Source organism: Salmo salar, chromosome ssa13 (genome assembly GCF_905237065.1).
Source record: "Salmo salar chromosome ssa13, Ssal_v3.1, whole genome shotgun sequence".
NCBI classification, from domain to species: domain Eukaryota; kingdom Metazoa; phylum Chordata; class Actinopteri; order Salmoniformes; family Salmonidae; genus Salmo; species Salmo salar.
This window is the reverse complement of record NC_059454.1, coordinates 20,942,844-20,965,288: the sequence shown is the minus strand read 5'-3', so window position 1 is coordinate 20,965,288 and position 22,445 is coordinate 20,942,844. Positions and strand designations below refer to the sequence as shown.

The 22,445-nt window shown below is 44.2% G+C and overlaps 2 protein-coding genes across 2 annotated transcripts; one reads left to right on the top strand and one right to left on the bottom strand.

Moving 5' to 3' along the window:
- Positions 1-2,209: 2,209 nt before the first annotated feature.
- Positions 2,210-8,172, top strand: LOC106566664 (ceramide synthase 5). The gene is made up of 10 exons (XM_014134905.2): positions 2,210-2,622; positions 4,262-4,364; positions 4,769-4,899; positions 5,002-5,059; positions 5,282-5,332; positions 5,476-5,568; positions 6,611-6,739; positions 7,276-7,382; positions 7,577-7,733; positions 7,999-8,172. The coding sequence occupies exons 1-10, from the start codon at positions 2,450-2,452 to the stop codon at positions 8,158-8,160; spliced, it is 1,164 nt and encodes a 387-aa protein (XP_013990380.1). The 5' UTR covers positions 2,210-2,449; the 3' UTR covers positions 8,161-8,172.
- A 457-nt stretch (positions 8,173-8,629) lies between these two features.
- si:ch73-233m11.2 (NACHT, LRR and PYD domains-containing protein 3) lies at positions 8,630-16,889 on the bottom strand. The gene is made up of 9 exons (XM_014134903.2): positions 16,587-16,889; positions 14,716-16,345; positions 11,074-11,235; positions 10,561-10,734; positions 10,274-10,447; positions 9,941-10,114; positions 9,644-9,817; positions 9,321-9,488; positions 8,630-8,936 (listed from the first exon to the last, which is right to left on the bottom strand). Exons 1-9 carry the CDS (start codon positions 16,612-16,614, stop codon positions 8,867-8,869), a joined length of 2,754 nt encoding a protein of 917 aa, XP_013990378.1. The 5' UTR covers positions 16,615-16,889; the 3' UTR covers positions 8,630-8,866.
- Between the last annotated feature and the right edge of the window lie 5,556 nt (positions 16,890-22,445).

Sequence of the window (22,445 nt, the reverse complement as noted above, 5' to 3'; positions counted from 1 at the left end):
TTATTTAATCTGCAGTTATTCTTTTGCTATTTTATTTTTTTACAAATAATATACTGCTCAAAAAAATAAAGGGAACACTTAAGCAACACATCCTAGATCTGAATGAAAGAAATAATCTTATTAAATACTTTTTTCTTTACATAGTTGAATGTGCTGACAACAAAATCACACAAAAATAATCAATGGAAATCCAATTTATCAACCCATGGAGGTCTGGATTTGGAGTCACACTCAAAATTAAAGTGGAAAACCACACTACAGGCTGATCCAACTTTGATGTAATGTCCTTAAAACAAGTCAAAATGAGGCTCAGTAGTGTGTGTGGCCTCCACGTCCCTGTATGACCTCCCTACAACGCCTGGGCATGCTCCTGATGAGGTGGCGGATGGTCTCCTGAGGGATCTCCTCCCAGACCTGGACTAAAGCATCCGCCAACTCCTGGACAGTCTGTGGTGCAACGTGGCGTTGGTGGATGGAGCGAGACATGATGTCCCAGATGTGCTCAATTGGATTCAGGTCTGGGGAACGGGCGGGCCAGTCCATAGCATCAATGCCTTCCTCTTGCAGGAACTGCTGACACACTCCAGCCACATGAGGTCTAGCATTGTCTTGCATTAGGAGGAACCCAGGGCCAACCGCACCAGCATATGGTCTCACAAGGGGTCTGAGGATCTCATCTCGGTACCTAATGGCAGTCAGGCTACCTCTGGCGATCACATGGAGGGCTGTGCGGCCCCCCAAAGAAATGCCACCCCACACCATGACTGACCCACCGCCAAACCGGTCATGCTGGAGGATGTTGCAGGCAGCAGAACGTTCTCCACGGCGTCTCCAGACTCTATCACGTCTGTCACGTGCTCAGTGTGAACCTGCTTTCATCTGTGAAGAGCACAGGGCGCCAGTGGCGAATTTGCCAATCTTGGTGTTCTCTGGCAAATGCCAAACGTCCTGCACGGTGTTGGGCTGTAAGCACAACCCCCACCTGTGGATGTCGTGCCCTCATACCACCCTCATGGAGTCTGTTTCTGACCGTTTGAGCAGACACATGCACATTTGTGGCCTGCTGGAGGTCATTTTGCAGGGCTCTGGCAGTGCTTCTCCTGCTCCTCCTTGCACAAAGGCGGAGGTAGCGGTCCTGCTGCTGGGTTGTTGCCCTCCTACGGCCTCCTCCACGTCTCCTGATGTACTGGCCTGTCTCCTGGTAGCGCCTCCATGCTCTGGACACTACGCTGACAGACACAGCAAACCTTCTTGCCACAGCTCGCATTGATGTGCCATCCTGGATGAGCTGCACTACCTGAGCCACTTGTGTGGGTTGTAGACTCCGTCTCATGCTACCACTAGAGTGAAAGCACCGCCAGCATTCAAAAGTGACCAAAACATCAGCCAGGAAGCATAGGAACTGAGAAGTGATCTGTGGTCCCCACCTGCAGAACCACTCCTTTATTGGGGGTGTCTTGCTAATTGCCTATAATTTCCACCTGTTGTCTATTCCATGTGCACAACAGCATGTGAAATGTATTGTCAATCAGTGTTGCTTCCTAAGTGGACAGTTTGATTTCACAGAAGTGTGATTGACTTGGAGTTACATTGTGTTGTTTAAGTGTTCCCTTTATTTTTTTGAGCAGTGTATTTAGATGTTAATAGTATCTTCTGATGACAATTATCACATTTTAACTAAATGCAATCTATTAACTTACAAATATAAGTAGGTACAATATCTAGCTTTCCGATTACACGTTCTGATGGAATGGCTTGTCCTTTACTTTGTAAAAACCTTGATTGCATCGAGTGAATGTTGGACAAATATATTGGTTCCTTTCTAAACATAGCAATGTGAATGCAAATAGGACTGGACCACAAATATGTGAAGTGAACTGGCAAGAGTTGAGTCCTTATTCAAAGGCAAATGCAGTGTGAGTACAAAGATAACTGAGTTATTGTTCTTTTTACCCCAGAATTCTCTTTAAAGAGGTCTGAGATCGGTTATTTTGTTGTGGACTATATGTGAAAACACCCTACGTTTTGCTGCCTCTCTCCATATTTTGTATTTTTTTGTTGTTAAATTATTACTAACATTATTGTTTTTAGTTTTGCGTAAACTAGTTATTATGCAATTCATGACACACAAAGGGATGCTCGAAAACTCTGACACATCGTGGGCGTTGCCAGTGGGCGTTACCTGTAATGTGTCGTCGTGACTACGCGGTCTTATGGGAATGAGAGTTTCCAAAAATGCCAGTGAGCTGATGGTGCTGGGGAAGAAGGAGGTGACATTGCGCACCTAGCCTACTTCCTCAACTTATCCAGGAGTAGCATACTCTCTAGCTCCACACACTTATGGGAAGTCTACTAAAGTAGTGCCTGAAACAGGTGGATTCTCCTTCGCACAGCTACACACAACATATTTTTTTTTTTTTGTTCTGAGACGGACCGGCATCACCACAAAATGAATTCGCTCTCCGCTTGGTTTTGGAGTGAGAGTTTCTGGCTTCCACCGAATGTTACTTGGGCGGAACTCGAGCACCCACCACCAGGAGAGGAGTACCCCAGAGCTGACCAGCTACTCTCATGCTTACCGCTTGCTTTTGGCGTGTTGGCTGTCAGGGTGTTATTTGAGAGGTATGCTATGTAACAAAGTAACGTGTATTGACTTGTCTTTGTAAACCAAAGATTTAGCGGTATAAACCAAGGCCAAGTCCTTGGCTAAACTGATTGTGTGTGTGTGTGGGCGCGCGCGCGCTTAGTAAGTACCAGTCAGAGGAACTAATTAGCGAACTACCCTTGGGCTATAAGGAGGCATTGTTTTCTGATGATAGGTTCCCAACACTACTCTAGTCTATATGATTTAGACTATTGACACAAACACTATTGTGGAAAATACTATTAGTATGCTACTGTGTGTAGGCCAACAGTAGGCTACGAATAGCCACTGAGTATACAACGTTTGTATCATAGGTGTCTTGTTTAACCTGAAGGGTAGCCTACTGGTGTGAGAGAAGCAGTAACCCTTCTGGCTTCATTTACCTGTGTTCTATTAAACGCCATACAGTCACTTAGTAACCAGGCTTTGAGTAATCTCTGTAACCAATAAATACAATCTCGCGAGTAATTTGGTCAGCTGCACTGATGCTAATCTTTGTAGAGGGACGAAGTTCACGCAAACTGACTGCTGCAAGTGACGTCCATTGGATTATATTGTGTGCATCTCTAACGTCTAAAATGGCTCTTCTCTTTGTGTCCTTTTCTTTCAAAGTCCTTATCTTTGTGTCCCTTTTTGAATGTTTTGATGTGAAATAAGCAAAGGAACTGGTAAAAGTGAATAGTCAGTGTGTCTATCCATATTTGTATTTTATTTAACCTTTATTTAACTAGGCAAGTCAGTTAAGAACAAATTATTATTTACAATGACGGCCTAGGAACACTGGGTTAACTGCCTTGTTCAGGGGCAGAACGATAGATTTTTTTTACCTTGTCAGCTCAGGGATTCAATCTAGCAACCTTTTGGTTACTGGCCCAAAGCTCTAATCACTAGGCTGCCTACGCCCTCATCTGCTTTCTATTAACTATCCATATGATTTCAGATTATTGTAAAAGAAATGGAAACAAGATTATTGATGATATGCACTACTGGTGTTCTCTTCTGTGTACCACAGTAGAATTGGATGCTGGCTGTCTGCTTATCCAAATAGGTAATTTGAATTCTCTGCATAGCAAGGCCTCTCCTGAACAGATGCTTTCTGAAATGTTAGCTGGGCATATGTTTAGGCCTAGGTAGTACATTGGATTGTGTGATAGGAAGGAAGTGAATGTTGTTTGAATGGGTCATAGAGGCAGTACACTGAGGTCGGGGAGGTCTTGTGATAGACCTCATTTTGCTGGTTAGTGTCTGTCTCACTCTCAGCAAGGAACTTTCTCCTCTTGACCCACCGCCCTCTCACATGACAGCTCATCAGCCTCCTCTGTTTAGAGTTAGTGCTACATTCCTCCTCATACTCTCCCTCTGACTGTCTGTTTTCCTCCACAACCCTTTCTCATTCTAACTGCTTTTCTCTTACACACACACACACACACCCGCTGCACATACAGTAAATTTGTGGGTAAACTGTGAAGGCGCCGTGTCTGTTTGTGGAATAGGCCCCTGGTGAAAGCCATGATCTTCTCTGCTGAGGTTTCTGGAGAACTGTAGGTACTGTAGAGCCAACCCTGTGTCCGTGTTTAATATTGCTCTCTCTCTCTCTGGTGCTGTGTGTGTGTTTAGGCTAGTAGCCAAGCCCTGTGCCAACATACTTCAGATTCAGGCTGGAGAGAGCCGGCGAGCCCAGCCCAACGCTGTCCTGGAGAGGGTGTTTACATCCACAACGGTACTTAAGGCATTGGTCTCATACCCTGCTGCTGGGTGGACAAATGTAGCATTGTGACCTGAAATGTTTCTTATGTTATTGCCCACGATGTAAAAGCAATTCACCACATGTACATGAACGGGATGTTCTGTAAATGCAAGTGGATTAGTGGAAGTAAAAAATAAGTGGAAATGATAAAAATCCAACCTATCGTAGATGTATTCCACACTGATGAACTTGATTTTTACTTGCTACTCGGGAAAGTGTGATCAGATTTTGTTGATTACTGTCCAAAGCCGATTAGCTCCGTTTGATGCCAGTCTGCTTTGGCTGTAGCCAACTTTCCTTTGACTTGTTTAGCAGGGCAGCAATGTAGTGTTTTTGACTCTAAAAGTGTCTCTGTGTCTCCTGCGCCTTTTCCTCAGAGTCCAGACTCGCGGCGGGTCGAGGGGCTCTCTAAGCAGCTGGACTGGGATGTGCGGAAAGTCCAGAGATGGTTCCGACTGCGGAGGAACCAGGACAAGCCCAGCACACTCACAAAGTTCTGCGAGAGCATGTAGGTTCTGAAAAGTCTTTATCAATCTAGATGCGCTAGCTTCAGCATTGCTGTTCTGTTTCTTTACTTTATGTTTCCTTTGCTCTTTGTTTTGCATCATAGGTGGAGGTTGACGTTTTATACTTGTATATTTACCTATGCAATTCGCTATCTGTGGGTGGTGAGTTGAATTGACTTCTACTGCACTACACTAAGTAACTTGAATATAATTCAAACACACTTTAAATTGAAGGGAGCCCTTTTAAAATTGTTGTTACTATAGGAAAGAAAGTAACAATAAGATATACATGCTGACTATGCCGATCGCTTTCAAGAGGAAGTCATATTGATAAGCATTGTTATCCTCTTTGATTATCTTTGACATGTGCATGTCCTCCTCTAGTCTCCTTGGATGTGGGACACACGGCAATGCTGGTACAACTACCCATTTCAGGTGAAGGATCTAAATACCATGATCATTCATCTAAATAGTCAACAGATGAAGATTCAATTCCTAACCATAGGGCTTGTTCATGTTCTCAATATGGCCTACTTTTGCTAAGGATACCATGTTATTGTTCTTCCTTGCTTCCACAGACGCTGAGTGCTGGCCAGTACAACTACTATGTAGCCGAGCTGGCCTTCTACTGGTCCCTCATGTTCTCCCAGTTTACAGACATCAAAAGGAAGGTGAGTCAGGTGACTGGGTTGGAGGGGCACGGTGGATGGACTTGTAGTGGGGTAGGTGGACATTGAAACTGCAGCTATTGTGCTCCCCTCTCTCAAAAACACTAATCCTACCACCACTTCAGTCAGTGGCTTTCATTCATGCTAATTGGCCAATCTATTGTAGCTGGTATGCAAGCCATTTAAATCCACTTGATTTTCTGGAAAGTCTTTGGTCGTTTAGCAAGAATTGGTGCCAGTGTGTCCTGTTTTTGTTACTTCATTTCAGAGACACTTTCGTTTCACTCTAGTTTAGCAAGGTAATTATAGTTTTGTACTAGAAGGCCTACGATACTGTGTAACCTCTGATGAACAGGTTAGACGCAGCAGTGAGTTTCTGTAGAGGCATAGTTTGGGACAGGAGTTTATGTATGAAGCACTAGCCCAGAGTCCAATCCTAGTGAGAGTAGACCTAATCCATTGTCACATGGGTGCTGCTGGAAGAGGTAGAATTACATTAGCACTGTGCTGTTCTCTGGTAGTGGGTCAAGGGGAAAGGAAGATTTTTATTTGTATCACTTAGCAAGTTTTGCATGTTGTAAAGGTTTCCAATACTCCTATGTTTGACCCTAGCATCTTTGTACACCATTACAAATGCAAAGATCCTTAAGCAGGAGCAATGAAGACAAACGCATTGCAAAATCATAAGTCGTTTCAAGTTAAGAAAATATACTCAGTACATGTCATCTAGTTTAATATATAACTAAAAGTATCTGGTGAAGTTTCTAGGAGATCATTAATCATGTGTGGAAGAATTCTCATTGCCAAGCAGATGCAGCCTTTACAAAAGCTGGTGACGACATTGTCAGGTCAATGAACTTGTTGGGATGGTTTAATAGACCAGGTTGTTGTGACCTTGGTTCCAGTCACTCAGTGATTCTATGCGTTTTATTGGAATCAAATGGCATGTGTGTAAATATTTCCCCCTCCCCCTCTCTCCCCCCCCTTGTCTACCTCTCTATCTATCTATCCCTCTATTTCTTTGTTTACCTTTGTCCTCTGACAGGATTTCCTCATCATGTTTGTCCATCACCTGGCCACCATAACTCTCATCACCTTCTCCTACTGTAACAACATGCTGCGAATAGGCACTATGGTCATGTGTGTCCATGATGCTTCCGACATCGTGCTGGAGGTAGATAAAATGTCAAGTGCCTATACCAGAGCCATGTATTTAGAGAGTTGGGCCAATGCGGTTTCTGCATTATGATGTACTTACATGACACTTCAACATTCTATGGCAGCCATGTTAGCTCCTCATTAACATTACATGGGGAATATTTAAACAATGCTATGTAACTGAATGTCTAGAATTAGAACAATATTCAAATAGTTATTTTCGTTTCTACATATATGGCTTCGGCCTATGCTATACTGTATGTGTAGAGCTGTCTTTTTACTGGCTGAGGTGGTTCCACACAAAACTGAAATATTATTTATGGTGTATGTGGGTGTGAGAGTACGGGGTTTCACCCTGGCGTGTGTTTACTCTGTGTTTGAACAGCTGTATGCACTACTGCTGCACTTAGCTAATACCTGTTTAACTGGAATCTGACTGTTTAACATGTCTGTTTACCAAGGTACAGCGAGAGAGGTGTCATTGAAGGAGAATTAAACATGTTTGCTGGTTTGCTATCTGTACTCATGTGCCTATTTATTCCCCCCCCCAAGTTGGCCAAGTTGGCCAATTATGCAAAGTACCAGCGGATTTGTGACACCGGCTTTGTAGTATTCAGCATCGTCTTCTTCATCACGCGACTTGTCATCTATCCCTTTTGGTAAGGGGGGGTACATATTGAATTATGCAACAAGGCACAGAGCTGCGTTATCTAACTCCAGCCATTCTGTCCTCAGCACTATAGGATATATGTATAATTAATTAGATTTCTATAAAAGGATTTGGCTCTTTGGCGTCTCCTTGTGACGGTGCCCTGGTAACACGTGTGCTTGGTTGTGTGTGTCTGTGTTGAAGGATCATATACAGTGTGCTGGTGGAGAGCTGGGAGATTGTCGGTCCGTACAGGTCCTGGTGGCTGTTGAACGGCCTGCTTCTGGTCCTGCAGTCTCTTCATGTCTTCTGGTTCTACCTCATCGCTAGAATCGCCATCAAAGCAATATTCAAGGGCAAGGTGTGTATGTGTGTGTAACTTTACTCCGTCTGAATAATAATGAACCTATGGTAGCAACAGTGATAGTTTGTGTAATATGCTCACATTGTAGTTGTAGACCTAAAAATAAACATTTGCCAATATCAAAACATTTGTCCTTTTACAGACCACCTATTCAGGTTTAGGGAGGAAAAACAGTAATATGTTGATGATCTGATTCCTTGTATGATTCCTTTGCAGACTATTCATTATGTTACTGAGCACAAACTCTGTCCCTTTTTAAAAGGTGGCGAAGGATGACCGCAGTGACATCGAGAGCAGCTCAGAAGAGGAGACGGACACCAATGTCAGGAGCAGGAACAAGTCACATCCCAACGGTAGCGAGCAATCACCAAAAAAAGACACCGGGACCAATGGCTTCGTCAAAGGTGGAACAAAAGACCACTGAACACAGGGAGAGGTGATTATGAACTGGACACGGGGGGTCTCTGAAATGGATCCCCTCTGCTGTGTGCCACTTAAATGGGTCCCAGCTCTGTGTAACTGAACTTCAACTCTTCTTTCACTTTCAGAAAAACAAACCCTCTCAGGACTGGTGTGGGTTGTGAAGACGATGATAAAATGTACAATGTTTGCTGCCTTGAGGACCTCTATTTATCACTGTGTGTTTCTTTGTATCAAGTTTACAACTTTGCCTTTGCTTATAGTAGAAATAGGGGAGGAAAGTTTTCATAGTTTTACCGGTCAAATACTGCTTTTTCATTTCTACAATGTTTTGATAACTCACTTTTTTTACTTGGAGAGAGCTTTATAGATGAAACCGGTGGTATTTTAATGGTTGTAAGAGATTGTGTGCCTTACTGAATATGCTGCCTCCCCTCATCTGAGGGGAAAAAATAAAGTAGAAATTATCTGTATTTTTCTCAATAAAAACCTTTATTTGAACCAAATCATTAGTTAACATCTTTTGACTACCAAAATTATAGCAATGGCACTCAAGTGACCTCATGTGTTCACTATCAGACACCGTTCAGCCCATTGTCATGTAACTCTATACTAGTAGAAAGAATGGAGGGATCGAACAAATACTATCAATGGATTGGTTTTTATTTAGCCTTCTCAGGCTAAATTAGTCAAGTTTTGTGTGACTTTTTTTAGTATTTGATTTTTGCACACTGGTCCATCATCTCAAACATGTCTTCACTGAAGTTGTTATACTGCAGACTGAAAGAGAGGAAGGGAAATGTCAAGAATCCTTACACTTTTCACATGACAAATTGTGATAGCACAAATTTCACAACAGCAGTAGGGATTACGAAACCGTGTCTTGCGTGTGGTACAGAGGAGGCTGTGGAAGGAGCTATAGGAGGTCGGGCTCAATGTAATAGCTGGAATGGATTTCTTTGGAACATATGGAAACCACATGTTTGACTAACATTTATTCCATTAGTGAGCCTGTCCTCCTATAGCTCCTCCCACTAGCCTCTGGTGTGGTCCTATCAAAATATAAAATCGCACTGAACACTAAAACATGAATACTATTGTATAGAGAACCATCAATACTACTACAATGCATCAGTGGAATCCACCACTACTTGGCTCACTCACTTCATCTCCTGCATGGTGCGACTATCCTGCATGACTTTGACCAGGGCTGGGACTGAGGTGTCAGTCAGATGGTTGTTCTTCAGGACCAGGCTCTTCAGGGAGCCACTGGCCCTCACCGCCACACTCAGGTCTCCAACACAGGCATCTGTCAGTTGGATCATCTCAACACTAACACACACACCATTATCTCAGTTTTGAACCTTGATATATACCTCAATATTTGATGTGACATATCACAAACACAAAGTGAGAGGATTCAAGTGTTACACTGATCCGTAGCAAAGCAAAACCAGTCTGGCGATACACACTGTCTGTTCACTTACTCCAGGTGCTCCAGACTGCACCGTTTGTCTCCCAGTGCGACCCAGAGGTGTTTGGCTCCTTCGTCTCCTATGTTGTTCAGGCCCACAGACAGTGTTCTCAGTCCAGAGGTCCCACTGCTCAGCAAAACGCCCAACTCCTTGAAGACCAGGGGAGTCAACTCACAGCGGACCAAGCTGCAACAGAAAACCCTAATTGGTTCTGATACAAAGGCATGAATCGTCTCGTTTCCAAGGGGTCCCCAGACTACAACAGATAATACACTCAATACATAACAAGTATGCTGCGGACTGTAGTACCGCAGTTTCTCCAGTGGGCGTCCAGGCTTGTTGAGGGCCTTACACAGCTGCAGTGCCCCCTCCTGGCCCAACTCATTCACAGACAGATCCAGCTCAGTCAGCCTACAGCCTTCTGACTGCAAGGCCTCAGCCACACCAGCACAACATGCAGCTGTCAACTCATTATCAAACAATCTGGCAAGGGATAGAGCAGAGAGGGAATCAGGAGAGATACTCTGCATCTCATATCACAAATCTCCCTATCTGAGCAATGTGTTGTTTTTATTTGTCCTAGAGACTTGAGTGAGCTATTATAACTATAATAACAGCATCCATTATATATCTGGTCCTTACATCAGGCTTTGCAGTTGGCAGCAGGGATATTGGAGAGCCTTGGCCAGCCAATCCACCCCCTGGTCGGTGAGGCAGTTCTGTTCCAGGTTCAGTATTCTCAGCTCTGATTGGCCAACGCACAGTGCAGTTGACAAAGCCTCCATGGACCCCCCTGTCAACTCACACCTCGGTAACCTTCACAAAACAGTCAACTAATTACAGGCTAATAATGACATTTGAACTGTCAATCATAGATTTATTCTTCTTTGAAAATGATACCATTACAATATCTTTGCTAGAGTACGTACTGAAGCTCCTGCAGTTTGCAGTGAGGGCTTCCCAGTGCATGGCTCAGCTTCCTGAGCCCCTGGTCATGGAATGCATTCCCCCTCAGCTCCAACACGCGGAGATGGGATTTCTCTGAGGTCAGGACTGCCACCAGGTCCCCACAGCAAGCCTCTGTTAACCCGCACACTGGAAGTCTACAGAAACCAATCGTCATCCATTTAGATACAACAAACAGACCAAGTGACTTTACTATTACGTAATTCAATACGATGCACCAAATGCCAATACAACCCTGTTATAAGGAAGTGATAATAGTGTTATAATTAAGTTTATGGTGTCATATGTTTTAAATGCTTTATATTCAGTGTATGAGTAGTATGGGACCTCGTCTTCAATAACCTATTGAAGTTGAGAACATTTTGAAATCGTAATTTACTGTAACACCGCCATCAATATTAGATTGTGCATTACATTTGAATGGCATGATGCAAACACTGTAAATGTCATATTCTGTGAAGTAAGATGGAACTCACTTTAATGTTTGTATGTTGCAGTCCCCAAGTCCTGTGCAAAGAACTTTGAAGCCTGTGTCACCCATGGGGGTGTAGGACATATCCAGCTCTGTGGTCCTTCCCTGGCTGAGGGCTGAGGCCAGGTGAGCGAGAGCCCCAGCACTAAGAGAGCTCTGAACCAGGCTGTGGACAAAACAGATGAAGAGATGTGCATGAGTATGCAGCTCTGGTGATGTTTTAAAGGGCAAATCCGCAGTTGAAACAATAACAAAGCAACCACTCGACCAGTGTTGGTAAAAAGCTGAGAAATGGGGCTAGAGAAATGTAACCACTCAAATTCATAGACAGAGCTATGGATACAAGGACTGATCCATGATATCAAAATTATAGTTTTAACCATGTTGAGGCTAGTGTTTGTTTCCAATTGTTGTTTACAAACATGGGAGTAAAACAAGCTTATATTTGGGGTTCTGATGGGGTAATAAGACAGTTGAACTAAAATCATGATTTATATTCTTCAAGAATCAATGGGTATATATCATTAACTTATGTTAAAATTGGACAAAATGTGGCATTTTTGTTACGGAAATGTTTTGGAATTAATTTATACAATGTAACCTACATCCATGCATACAGTAAATCATACTGTAATATGTCTCTTTCCACTATCTGGAAAGGAACAGTAATTACAGATCATTTGTTTGCGACAGAAAATCGAATCACATTTTAACTGTCACATTTTTTATTTGTTTAACCTTTATTTAACTAGGCAAGTCAGTTAAGAACAAATTCTTATTTACAATGACGGCCTACCCCAGCCAAACTCGGATGACGTAGGGCCAATTGTGCACCGGCCTATGGGACTCCCAATCACAGCCGGTTTTGGTTTCTTTGCAGCAATTCGACCATAAAGGCCTGATTCAAAACCTATTCCCCCTCAGGAGACTGAAAAGAGTTGGCATGGGTCCTCAGATCCTCAAAAGATTGTACAGCTGCACCATCGAGAGCATGCCTTTTGCACACACTGTATATAGACTTTCTTTTTTTCTACTGTGTCATTGACTTGTTTATTGTGTTATTGGCTTGGCTTATTGTTTACTCCATGTGTAACTCTGTGTTGTTGTTTGTGTCACACTGCTTTGCTTTATCTTGGCCAGGTCGCAGTTGTAAATGAGAACTTGTTCTCAACTAGCCTACCTGGTTAAATAAAGGTGAAATAAAAATAAAACCCTGACAGGTTGCATCACTGCCTGGTATGGCAACTGCTCGGCCTCTGACCGCAAGGCACTACAGAGTGTAGTGCGTATGGCCCAGTACATCACCGGGGCCAAGCTTCTTGCCACCCAGGACCTTTATACCAGGCGGTGTCAGAGGAAGGTCCTAAAAATCGTCAAAGACTCCAGCCACCCTAGTCATAGACTGTTCTCTCTGCTACCGCACGGCAAGCGATACCGGACTGCCAAGTCTAGGTCCAAGAGGCTTCTCAACAACTTCTACCCCCAAGCCATAAGACTCCTGAACAACTAATCAAATGGCTACCCAGACTATTTGCCCCCCCCCCCCCACCCCACACACTGCTACTACTCTCTGTTATTATCTATGCATAGCCACTTTAACATCCCTACCTGCATGTACATAATTATCTCAATTACCTCGACACCGGTACCCCCGCACATTGACTCTGTACCGGTACCCCCTGTATAGAGCCTCGCTATTGTTATTCACTGCTGCTCTTAATTATTTGTTATTCTTATCCCTTACCTTTTTCTTCATTTTTATTTTTTAGGTATTTTCTTAAAACTGCATCATTGGTTAAGGGCTTGTAAGTAAGCATTTCACTGTAAGATCTACAGCTGTTGTATTCGGCGCATGTGACAAATAACATTTGATTTGATTCACGCAGTCTCCTCTGAACAGTTGATGTTGAGATGTGTCTGTTACTTGAACTCTGTGAAGCATTTATTTGGGCTGCAATCTGAGATTGGTAACTCTAATGAACTTATCCTCTGCAGCAGAGGTAACTCTGGGTCTTCCTTTCCTGTGGCGGTCCTCATGAGAGCCAGTTTGATTATAGAGCTTAATGGTTTTTGCAACTGCACTTGAAGAAACTTTCAAAGTTCTTGAAATGTACGTATTGACTGACCTTCACGTCTTAAAGTAACGATGTAATATGAAAAAGTAATTTGATTAAAGTAATATGGAGGGTCTTTTACAAAATAGGGCTATCTTCTGTATACCACCCTACCTTGTCACAACACAACTGATTGGCTCAAAAGCATTAAGGAAAAAATTCCACATATTAACTCTTAATAACAAGGCTCACCTGTTAATTGAAATGCATTCCAGGTGACTACCTCATGAAGCTGGTTGAGATCATTTTACTCTCTTCTCTGTATACATCAATGATGTCGCTCTTGCTGCTGGTGAGTCTCTGATCCACCTCAACGCAGACGACACCATTCTGCATACTTCTGGCCCTTCTTTGGACACTGTGTTAACGACCCTCCAGAAGAGCTTCAGCGCCATTCAACTCTCCTTCTGTGGCATCCAACTGCTCTTAAATACAAGTAAAACTAAATGCATGCTCTTCAACTGATCGCTGCCTGCATCTGCCCGCCCGTCCAGCATCACTACTCTGGACGGTTCTGACTTAGAATATGTGGACAACTACAAATACCTAGGTGTTTGGTTAGACTGTAAACTCTCCTTCCAGACTCACATCAAACATCTCCAATCCAAAGTTAAATCTAGAATTGGCTTCCTATTTCGCAACAAAGCATCCTTCACTCATGCTGCCAAACATACCCTCGTAAAACTGACTATCCTACCGATCCTCGACGATGTCATTTACAAAATAGCCTCCAATACCCTTCTGAATAAATTGGATGCAGTCTATCACAGTGCCATCCGTTTTGTCACCAAAGCCCCATATACTACCCACCACTGCGACCTGTACGCTCTCGTTGGCTGGCCCTCGCTTCATACTCGTCGCCAAACCCACTGGCTCCAGGTCATCTACAAGACCCTGCTAAGTAAAGTCCCCCCTTATCTCAGCTCGCTGGTCACCATAGCAGCACCCACCTGTAGCACGAATGCGAATAGTTCGGGTAGCTGTTCAGGAGTCTTATGGCTTGGGGGTAGAAGCTGTTAAGAAGTCTTTTGGACCTAGACTTAGCACTCCGGTAACGGTAGCAGAGAGAGCAGTCTATGACTAGGGTGGCTGGAGTCTTTGACAATTCTTAGGGCCTTCCTCTGGCATCGCCTGGTATAGAGGTCCTGGAAGGCAGGAAGTTTGGCCCCAGTGATGTACAGGGCCGTACGCACTACCTTCTGTAGTGCCTTGTGGTCGGAGGCCAAGCAGTTGCCATACCAGGCAGTAATATGTATAGCTGTAGAATAGTAGTATAGCGATCCACACTTATAAACCAGGGTCGTTACAGTAGATACATCATTTGTTTGATTATTTGTATTTATGTATGTGGTCCCACAGCGGTAGGATCTGAAAAACATGCTTTAGGTTTCCGTTTTATTTTCTAGTCGCAGACGAGAGGTATTGATTGCCACTGTATCATATCATTTACCAAACTGAATTGGGTCACACTTACTAGCAGCAAAATACTAGACAACAAATCACATTGATTTTCTGTTTCCTCAATTACTCACATTATTTTACGAGAGAGACGTATGGCAGGAACCAAAAGGTTGGCTTTTTCCTCAGTTAAATCCTTGCTGTTGTACAGATTCAGCTGATCCCATTCCCCCAGACATGTCACTATATAGCTGAGAGACACACAGTCATGTACACCCAGAACGCCATAGCTGATGCCACGGGCAGACGGAGTGATGATCTCCTTCACCAGCTTCTCATTCTGACGTTGATGGAGCAGATGAAAGTAATGGAGGTGTCTGTCTGTGTGATAGCTCTCCAGTGCCTTCCGAGAGGTGCTTTTAAACCAGCTGCTGAAGTCCATGATGTGGTCAGTGTTGAACTCTCCCAGTTCAGATTCCAGAGGCTTCCTCTGAGAGGGCTCAGAAAGCCCTGCCAGGTAAAGGTCGAGAAACTCTACACAACCCTCATGGTTCTCCAACATCTCTTCCACACTCACTGCTTCTGACTCGTCTAAGTAGAAGGATGCAGCCAAGAAAAACTCTTGGATCTTCTGGGTGTGGAAGGAGAAAATGCAGTAGTCCGATTCCAGGTCACCATCAACGTGCAGGAAATCTTTCAGTGATGTTGGAGTTGTTAGGAACTGTTGTACACCAGTGGAGGCCATTTCTTCTTTGGAGCAGTTTGAATCCGGGCCAAGACAGCAATGGGAAGCCATTCTACCCAGGGAGGTCACCAGGTCTCTGGCATTGGTCGTGTCCAATGACAGTGCCCGAATAAGGTGGACGGTGATATAAACAAACACCTGGGTTAGCGTCTCAGGAAGACTCTCTCCAGCCTCCATTAGAGACTTGTAAATGGAACACGTCGTCCAGCAGAATCTAGGAGAGGTGCAGAAATCATAGAACCCCATTGTCCTTTCTATGTTCTCAAACGCTTGACTGGCTACAATTGGATTAGAGAAGAACCTGTCGCAATAGGCCTTCCTCTGGGGTTTCAGAAACCCCAACAGCTCCACGCAGTAGCCATCTAGAGACTCAAGACTGGCTGCGGTAGGCCTTGAGGTCAGCAGTATGGCTGCCCCCTTCAGCAGAGGTCCATGCACCAGGCTGGCTACTAGCATAGAGACTGAGACTGGCTGGTGAGGGTCCGAGCAGATGGTCAGGGATGTGGGGGGGTCCAGGCTGTGCTGATACTGATCCAGCCCATCAAACAGAAACAGCAGAGACTTTGGATTCTGCAAGACTAGAGCCAGGGACTCAGGGGAAAGGTGACTGTAGCACTGAAGCAGCAATGCCTGCAGAGACAGCACCCCCTTATGGGCATTCAGATCCCTGAACGTGAAATGGAAGACACAGGAAAAGTGCTGGAGATGTTTGCCAGTGGCCCAGTCCACTATTAGCTTCTCCAAGGCAGTGGTTCTGCCAACTCCAGCTGGACCAACCACTATAACAGGTTTCAGCTGGTGTCCATCTTCAGGCAAAGCAGTTAGAATGGCATGTTGAAATGACTGTGGATTCTCTTGCATCTGTTTTTCTGACACATCAGGACCAGTAGTCATGAGCGGAATGTAATTATTATCATGCACAACTTTATTTGGCAACTGGCCTCCAAGAAGGGTTGATGTGTCCTCTGACTTCTGCTTTCTATGGCCCAGCAGTGCTTCCTTGTGCATTGTGAGGATAGCTGTCGAGAGAAAACAGCAGTTTGAAAAAGAGAACGTTGAGAAACAGACGGACATTGTTTGGTGGCGCAAGCACATGCACGCGCATCAACGCAAAGTTGGCACACACATATTGGAGACAAGAGTAGACAGACGCACAGGCATGCGAAAACAAGCATGCAAATACATTTTTCACCATACGGTAAACCATAGTAGCCAACATTTACATGAAAATCAAATTGTTATGGGGCGGCGTACACTTACTTTGAAAACAATCCTTTGATGTCGCCATAATGTATCTATAATTCCCGCTGGTGTCCTGTGCTTTCGTTCGTTCAGAACAATAGGCAATAAAATGCTTGGCAGAGGCTTGAAACAGTATGTTTTCGCAAATTAATAAAAACGAATCACAGCCGATGTTGTATCTGTGCAACTGTACAATATGTTCCGGGTGGCAGCTAGAATAGAGGATGAAAAAGAAGGAAGTGATATGTGCAATATCCTTTATGGACAAGATTCAACAACTCCTTTTTGGGAACAACTTATTCTAATGAACATGCGGAAACACCTTACGGCAGCAGGGTCTCCTAGTTTCAGCCGTCATATACTGTGATTGGTTTCAGCCAGCCAATACTATAGAGCACGGGTATTCAACCTGGGGTCCGAGGACACCTAGAGGTACTGCAGGTGGTCCGCGAAAATATGTTGCCATTTTTTTATTTCAATGTTTTTATGAATGTAGCTAGCAACCACATAATTAATTAATTATGAATAACATACATACAGTAGAAAAGAGGAGAATGTCTTATTTCTAATGATTATTTATCAACACTCAGTATCTGACATACACTTTGAAAGAATACCCTCGAGGAGGATACTGCCGCACTGGTGAGGAATGTGGTCCCGGTTCCAGGGATGGATAGAAAGTCCAATATGGCTGCCAACGCAATGCCATATATGTATATGATGTCCGAATTCAGTAGCTCTACTCGCATTGGTCCTAACAATTTGTAAAAAAAAAGGGCATGTAGCTGGCGACACCAGCCATCAAGACATCATAGATGAGATCAATGGATCATCAGAAATGGGTACAGAGAGATAGTTAGATATATAGCTACCACAAACAGAAAAATTAGACAGATATTTCACTGGATGTATAAATGTGAAGCATCCGATTGGCGGTTCCAACTCAGTTGCGGTTGGTGCCGTTTAAGATTTTGAAAAAAAATTATGAGCGTTATTTGTATTTCTATTAAATCAAAATCAAATCAATCAAATTTATTTTTATATAGCCCTTCGTACATCAGCTGATATTCTCAAAGTGCTGTACAGAAACCCAGCCTAAAACCCCAAACAGCAAGCAAAGCATGTGAAAGAAGCACGGTGGCTAGGAAAAACTCCCTAGGAAAAACTCCCTAGAAAGGCCAAAAACCTAGGAAGAAACCTAGAGAGGAACCAGGCTATGAGGGGTGGCCAGTCCTCTTCTGGCTGTGCAGGGTGGATATTATAACAGAACATGGTCAAAATGTTAAAATGTTAAAATGTTCATAAATGACCAGCATGGTCAAATAATAATAATCATAGTAGTTGTCGAGGGTGCAACAAGCACGTCCGGTGAACAGGTCAGGGTTCCATAGCCGCAGGCAGAACAGTTGAAACTGGAGCAGCAGCACGGCCAGGTGGACTGGGGACAGCAAGGAGTCATCATACCAGGTAGTCCTGAGGCATGGTCCTAGGGCTCAGGTCCTCCGAGAGAAAGACAGAAAGAGAGAAAGAGAGAATTAGAGAGAGCATATTTAAATACACACAGGACACCGGATAAGACAAGAGAAATACTCCAGATGTAACAGACTGACCCTAGCCCCCGACACATAAACTACTGCAGCATAAATACTGGAGGCTGAGACAGGAGGGATCAGAAGACACTGTGGCCCCATCCGATGATACCCCGGACAGGGCCAAACAGGCAGGATATAACCCCACCCACTTTGCCAAAGCACAGCCCCCACACCACTAGAGGGATGTCTCCAACCACCAACTTACCGTCCTAAGACAAGGCCGAGTATAGCCCACAACGATCTCCGCCATGGCACAACCCAAGGGGGGGCGCCAACCCAGACAGGAAGACCACGTCAGTGACTCAACCCACTCAAGTGACGCACCCCTCCCATGGACGGCATGGAAGAACACCAGTAGGCCAGTGACTCAGCCTCTGTAAAAGGGTTAGAGGCAGAGAATCCCAGTGGAAAGAGGGGAACCGGCAAGGCAGAGACAGCAAGGGCGGTTCGTTGCTCCAGCCTTTCCGTTCACCTTCACACTCCTGGGCCAGACTATACTTAATCATAGGACCTACTGAAGAGATAAGTCTTCAGTAAAGACTTAAAGGTTGAGACTGAGTCTGCGTCTCTCACATTGGTAGGCAGACCATTCCATAAAAATGGAGCTCTATAGGAGAAAGCCCTACCTCCAGCCGTTTGCTTAGAAATTCTAGGGACAATTAGGAGGCCTGCGTCTTGTGACCGTAGCGTACGTGTAGGTATGTACGGCAGGACCAAATCGGAAAGATAGGTAGGAGCAAGCCCATGTAATGCTTTGTAGGTTAGCAGTAAAACCTTGAAATCAGCCCTTGCCTTAACAGGAAGCCAGTGTAGGGAGGCTAACACTGGAGTAATATGATCAAATTTTTTGGTTCTAGTCATGCATATTCCATTCACCTAATAGCTAGGTCCTAGCTCAATGTAACGTCGATAGGTTTAGGCTACTACATGATACTCAAATTGTCCCTATACCCATCAGCTTGCTACATCAGGTTGCTACAACCTAGCCTATTAATCAGTCCCTCCAGGATTCTGCGATCTTATAATTCAATGTAAAATCAACCAATCAGGGCATATTATGCGAGAACCCTCAATTTTGACCAATACAATTAACAATGAACAGAAATCAATATCATTTGCCAACTAAAATAACAGCTAACGATCGTGCAAAACAATTTCCAATGTTTTCGGGAACTAGAGAAAGTTGACAATCAACAGTCACTTCGAATCAGAAAAGCATATGAGAACGTCAGAACAGTACCCACAGCAGCGGCAGATCACCATGACTGAAGTGGTAGCAGGGAAGACTGTGGCAAGCGCTGAAAGAATCAAGGTGGGTGGCGTTTTACTCAAACTTTTACTCCGCTAACCTTGGCTTTAGTAGGGTGGTCGGCACTCTGCTCTCCAGTCTGTCTATGGAGAGCGCTGCTCAAAGCACTGAGTGCAATTTGTCAGCATTGCCGTTTTAAACTCTCTGTAAAACTTAATACGGATCACGAAAGCACAATCTTTTGGGATTTTTTAGAAATTGAATAATAATCAACCACAAGTCTATTTTTACGTGTTCTGTTCTTTATCTCCCTTACGACCCTTTCAGAAAAAAAATCACAATCTCAAGATTTTGGAAGACAACTTTTAAGAAAGAAATATCGATCCTCAAATTGAAATTGATTAATCAGCTTTGAATCTATTTGTTTTTTTTAAGAGAAAGAGAGAGAGAGAGTAGGAATGGGAGGCGCATCTTGTGTTGATAGCAAGCCCCAAACCTGATGGAGAGGAGTGGTGTATGTGAGTGAATGTGTGAGTGGATTATGACAGAGCTGTATGTTCAGGAAAATAAACAGAATTGAGCACTTTAGATGTTTCTAATTGTTTTTGTATTATGCATTCTGCTTAATTCCGTCCTAAATCTGAGCACATATTACTTTATTTATTGCTTTATATGAAATTAACGTGAAAAAAAACATCGCAAAATGTATTGCAGAATTTCAGAAAGCTGTATTTTGAATGTTAAATGACGAGACAGAGGCATTGATGCGAGTAACCAGTCTTGTTCAGTATATTGCAATACATCCGGGTATTTCAAGCACACCGGTAACAACACTGGAGTTGCAGTAATTAACGTTTACCAACAGATGGCATCACTGTGCCATCTTACACCCATAACATCTTTCCTTTTATAAAATAGGACAGGAGCTGTCAATTCACTAACAAAACAAACCTAATAATAATTTCCAACATGAACATTTTTTTATTTTTTTTTCAGGTAACAACTTAACACATTTTGATACTCTCTTCACTTTTATCTCTGTCTGTCAACAATCCCTAATGGGAAACCTACAGATTAAGTATTTTTGGTGGCTGGGACAGATGCCCACAGCGTGAAAAGACAGGGGGCTTGTCTGCGAGGACTGCGGGTTCCCGCACAGGCGTGTCACCTGACTGTCTAAGGGGAGTATTGATGGGCGAGGGAGCGGCCGACCTGTGATCCCCTGGCTCTTTGCCCAGTGCCTCAGGCCCCATGTGACTTGCTGGGGTTCTGTCTTTTGTCATGCGACTCCTTTGACCATCAGGGTTCTGAGTAGGTGCTGGCTCAGCAATCCGAAGGTCAACCCTGTTACAACGGTACAGTGATCCATTCACTTCGACCAAGTAGGAGCGTGGTGCCACTTTCTGTACACAGGATCCGAGTCTACAGAGGCCCGTCCGGTCCCCTGGTAGTGGCTTCATCTGCACCGTTTCACCCACCCTGAGCTCAGGTAAGTCTTTTGCTGATTTGTCATAGATGAACTTGGAGACCTGTCTTCTGTGACGTAGCTTCACCAGCACGTCTGTCACCACACATGGCTCCAGGAGAGTGCTGGCTACTGGCAGAGCTGCTTTTAAGCGCCGTGCCATGAGGCGCTGGGCCGGGCTGCTATCCATGCCTTCTGTCGGGGTATTGCGCCACTGCAGGATTGCTTTCCAGGCATCTTTGCCCTCTCGCAGAGCTTTTTTGCAGAGGTTCTTTGCGATTTTGACTGCGGACTCTGCCTTCCCATTAGCTTTTGGGTGTCGCGGTGAAGTGACGTGCTCGAATTCCCATTCTGCAGCAAATTTTTGGAACTCAACTCCGGAGAATTAGGGTCCATTGTCTGAAATTAACCTATCTGGCTGGCCATAGCGGGCAAACTGAGCCTTGCAGCGTTTGATCGTTGTCTCTGCTGAGAGGTCGGGGAGGAGGTCAACCTCCCAGAAGTCTGAGTAATGATCGACTACCAGCAGAAAGTCTTTGCCACTGTGCTGGAAGAGATCTAGACTTACTATCTGCCAGGGGCGCATCGGTAGCTCGTGGGACATCATCGTCTCTCTCTGTTGCTCAATGGCATATTCATTGCAGATTGTGCATTTACTGACATAGTCTTTGATTTCACTCTGCATTCCTGGCCAATACAGTGTGTCACGTGCTTGTCTGTAACAGGCCTCACCTCCTATGTGACTAGAGTGCACGCGCGCCAACATCTCAAGGCGCAGAGACCGGGGAATAACGACTCTCTGACCCTTGAATATTACTCCGTTTTGAACACTGAGCTTCTCTTTGACTGGCCAATAATCTCTGACGGCTAAAGCAGTTTCTTCCTTGCAGTCGGGCCAGCCCAAAAGAATCACAGACCTCAATGCCTGGAGTTGCTCGTCCCTGTCTGTGTGTTGTCTGATTTGTTTAAAACCTCTTGAGGATACCCTAGGATAGGGGGCGCCACAGCGCATTTTGAATTTTTTTTTCTCCCATTTTCAACGGCCTACTAATCAAACTCAGAAGCTAGGGCATGCATATACTTATTATATATGGATAGAAAACACCCTAAAGTTTCTAAAACTGTTTGAATGGTGTCTGTGAGTATAACAGAACTCAAATGGCAGTCAAAACCCCGAGACCGATTGAAACAGGAAGTGGAATTCAGAATTGTGGACTCGACTTCTCATCTTTCCCTATAAATCACACCGTTAACCATGGTTCAGTGAGCACTTCCTATTGCTTCCACTAGATGTCGCCAGTCTTTTCACAGTGGTTTGAGCCTTATACAGTCGAAACTCAGTGAATGAGACTCTTTGGAAATTGGTCACAGGGGATGGGCCATCACCATTATGACGCCGGCGGCCATGTCTACCCCCACCTTTGGAATGGGTTTGAAAGACAATTAAATCATCCCCCTCGAATCGTATTGGCTCTCTTGGTGTTACAGGCCCTGAAGATTAATGTTTTACAACGTTTGACATGTTTGAATGAACCTACAGGCGGGAGAATCATTTTATCCGAAACTTCAGC

Coding starts and splice junctions, on each gene's coding strand:
- LOC106566664 (XM_014134905.2), top strand. CDS start 2,450: ATGAATTCGCTCTCCGCTTGGTTTTGGAGTGAGAGTTTCTGGCTTCCA. Junction 2,623..4,261: donor GTCAGGGTGTTATTTGAGAG/GTATGCTATGTA, acceptor GTGTGTGTTTAG/GCTAGTAGCCAAGCCCTGTG. Junction 4,900..5,001: donor ACAAAGTTCTGCGAGAGCAT/GTAGGTTCTGAA, acceptor TTTGCATCATAG/GTGGAGGTTGACGTTTTATA.
- si:ch73-233m11.2 (XM_014134903.2), bottom strand. CDS start 16,614: ATGGCGACATCAAAGGATTGTTTTCAAA. Junction 10,448..10,560: donor TGCAAACTGCAGGAGCTTCA/GTACGTACTCTA, acceptor TGTTTTGTGAAG/GTTACCGAGGTGTGAGTTGA. Junction 8,937..9,320: donor CGCACCATGCAGGAGATGAA/GTGAGTGAGCCA, acceptor CCTCTCTTTCAG/TCTGCAGTATAACAACTTCA.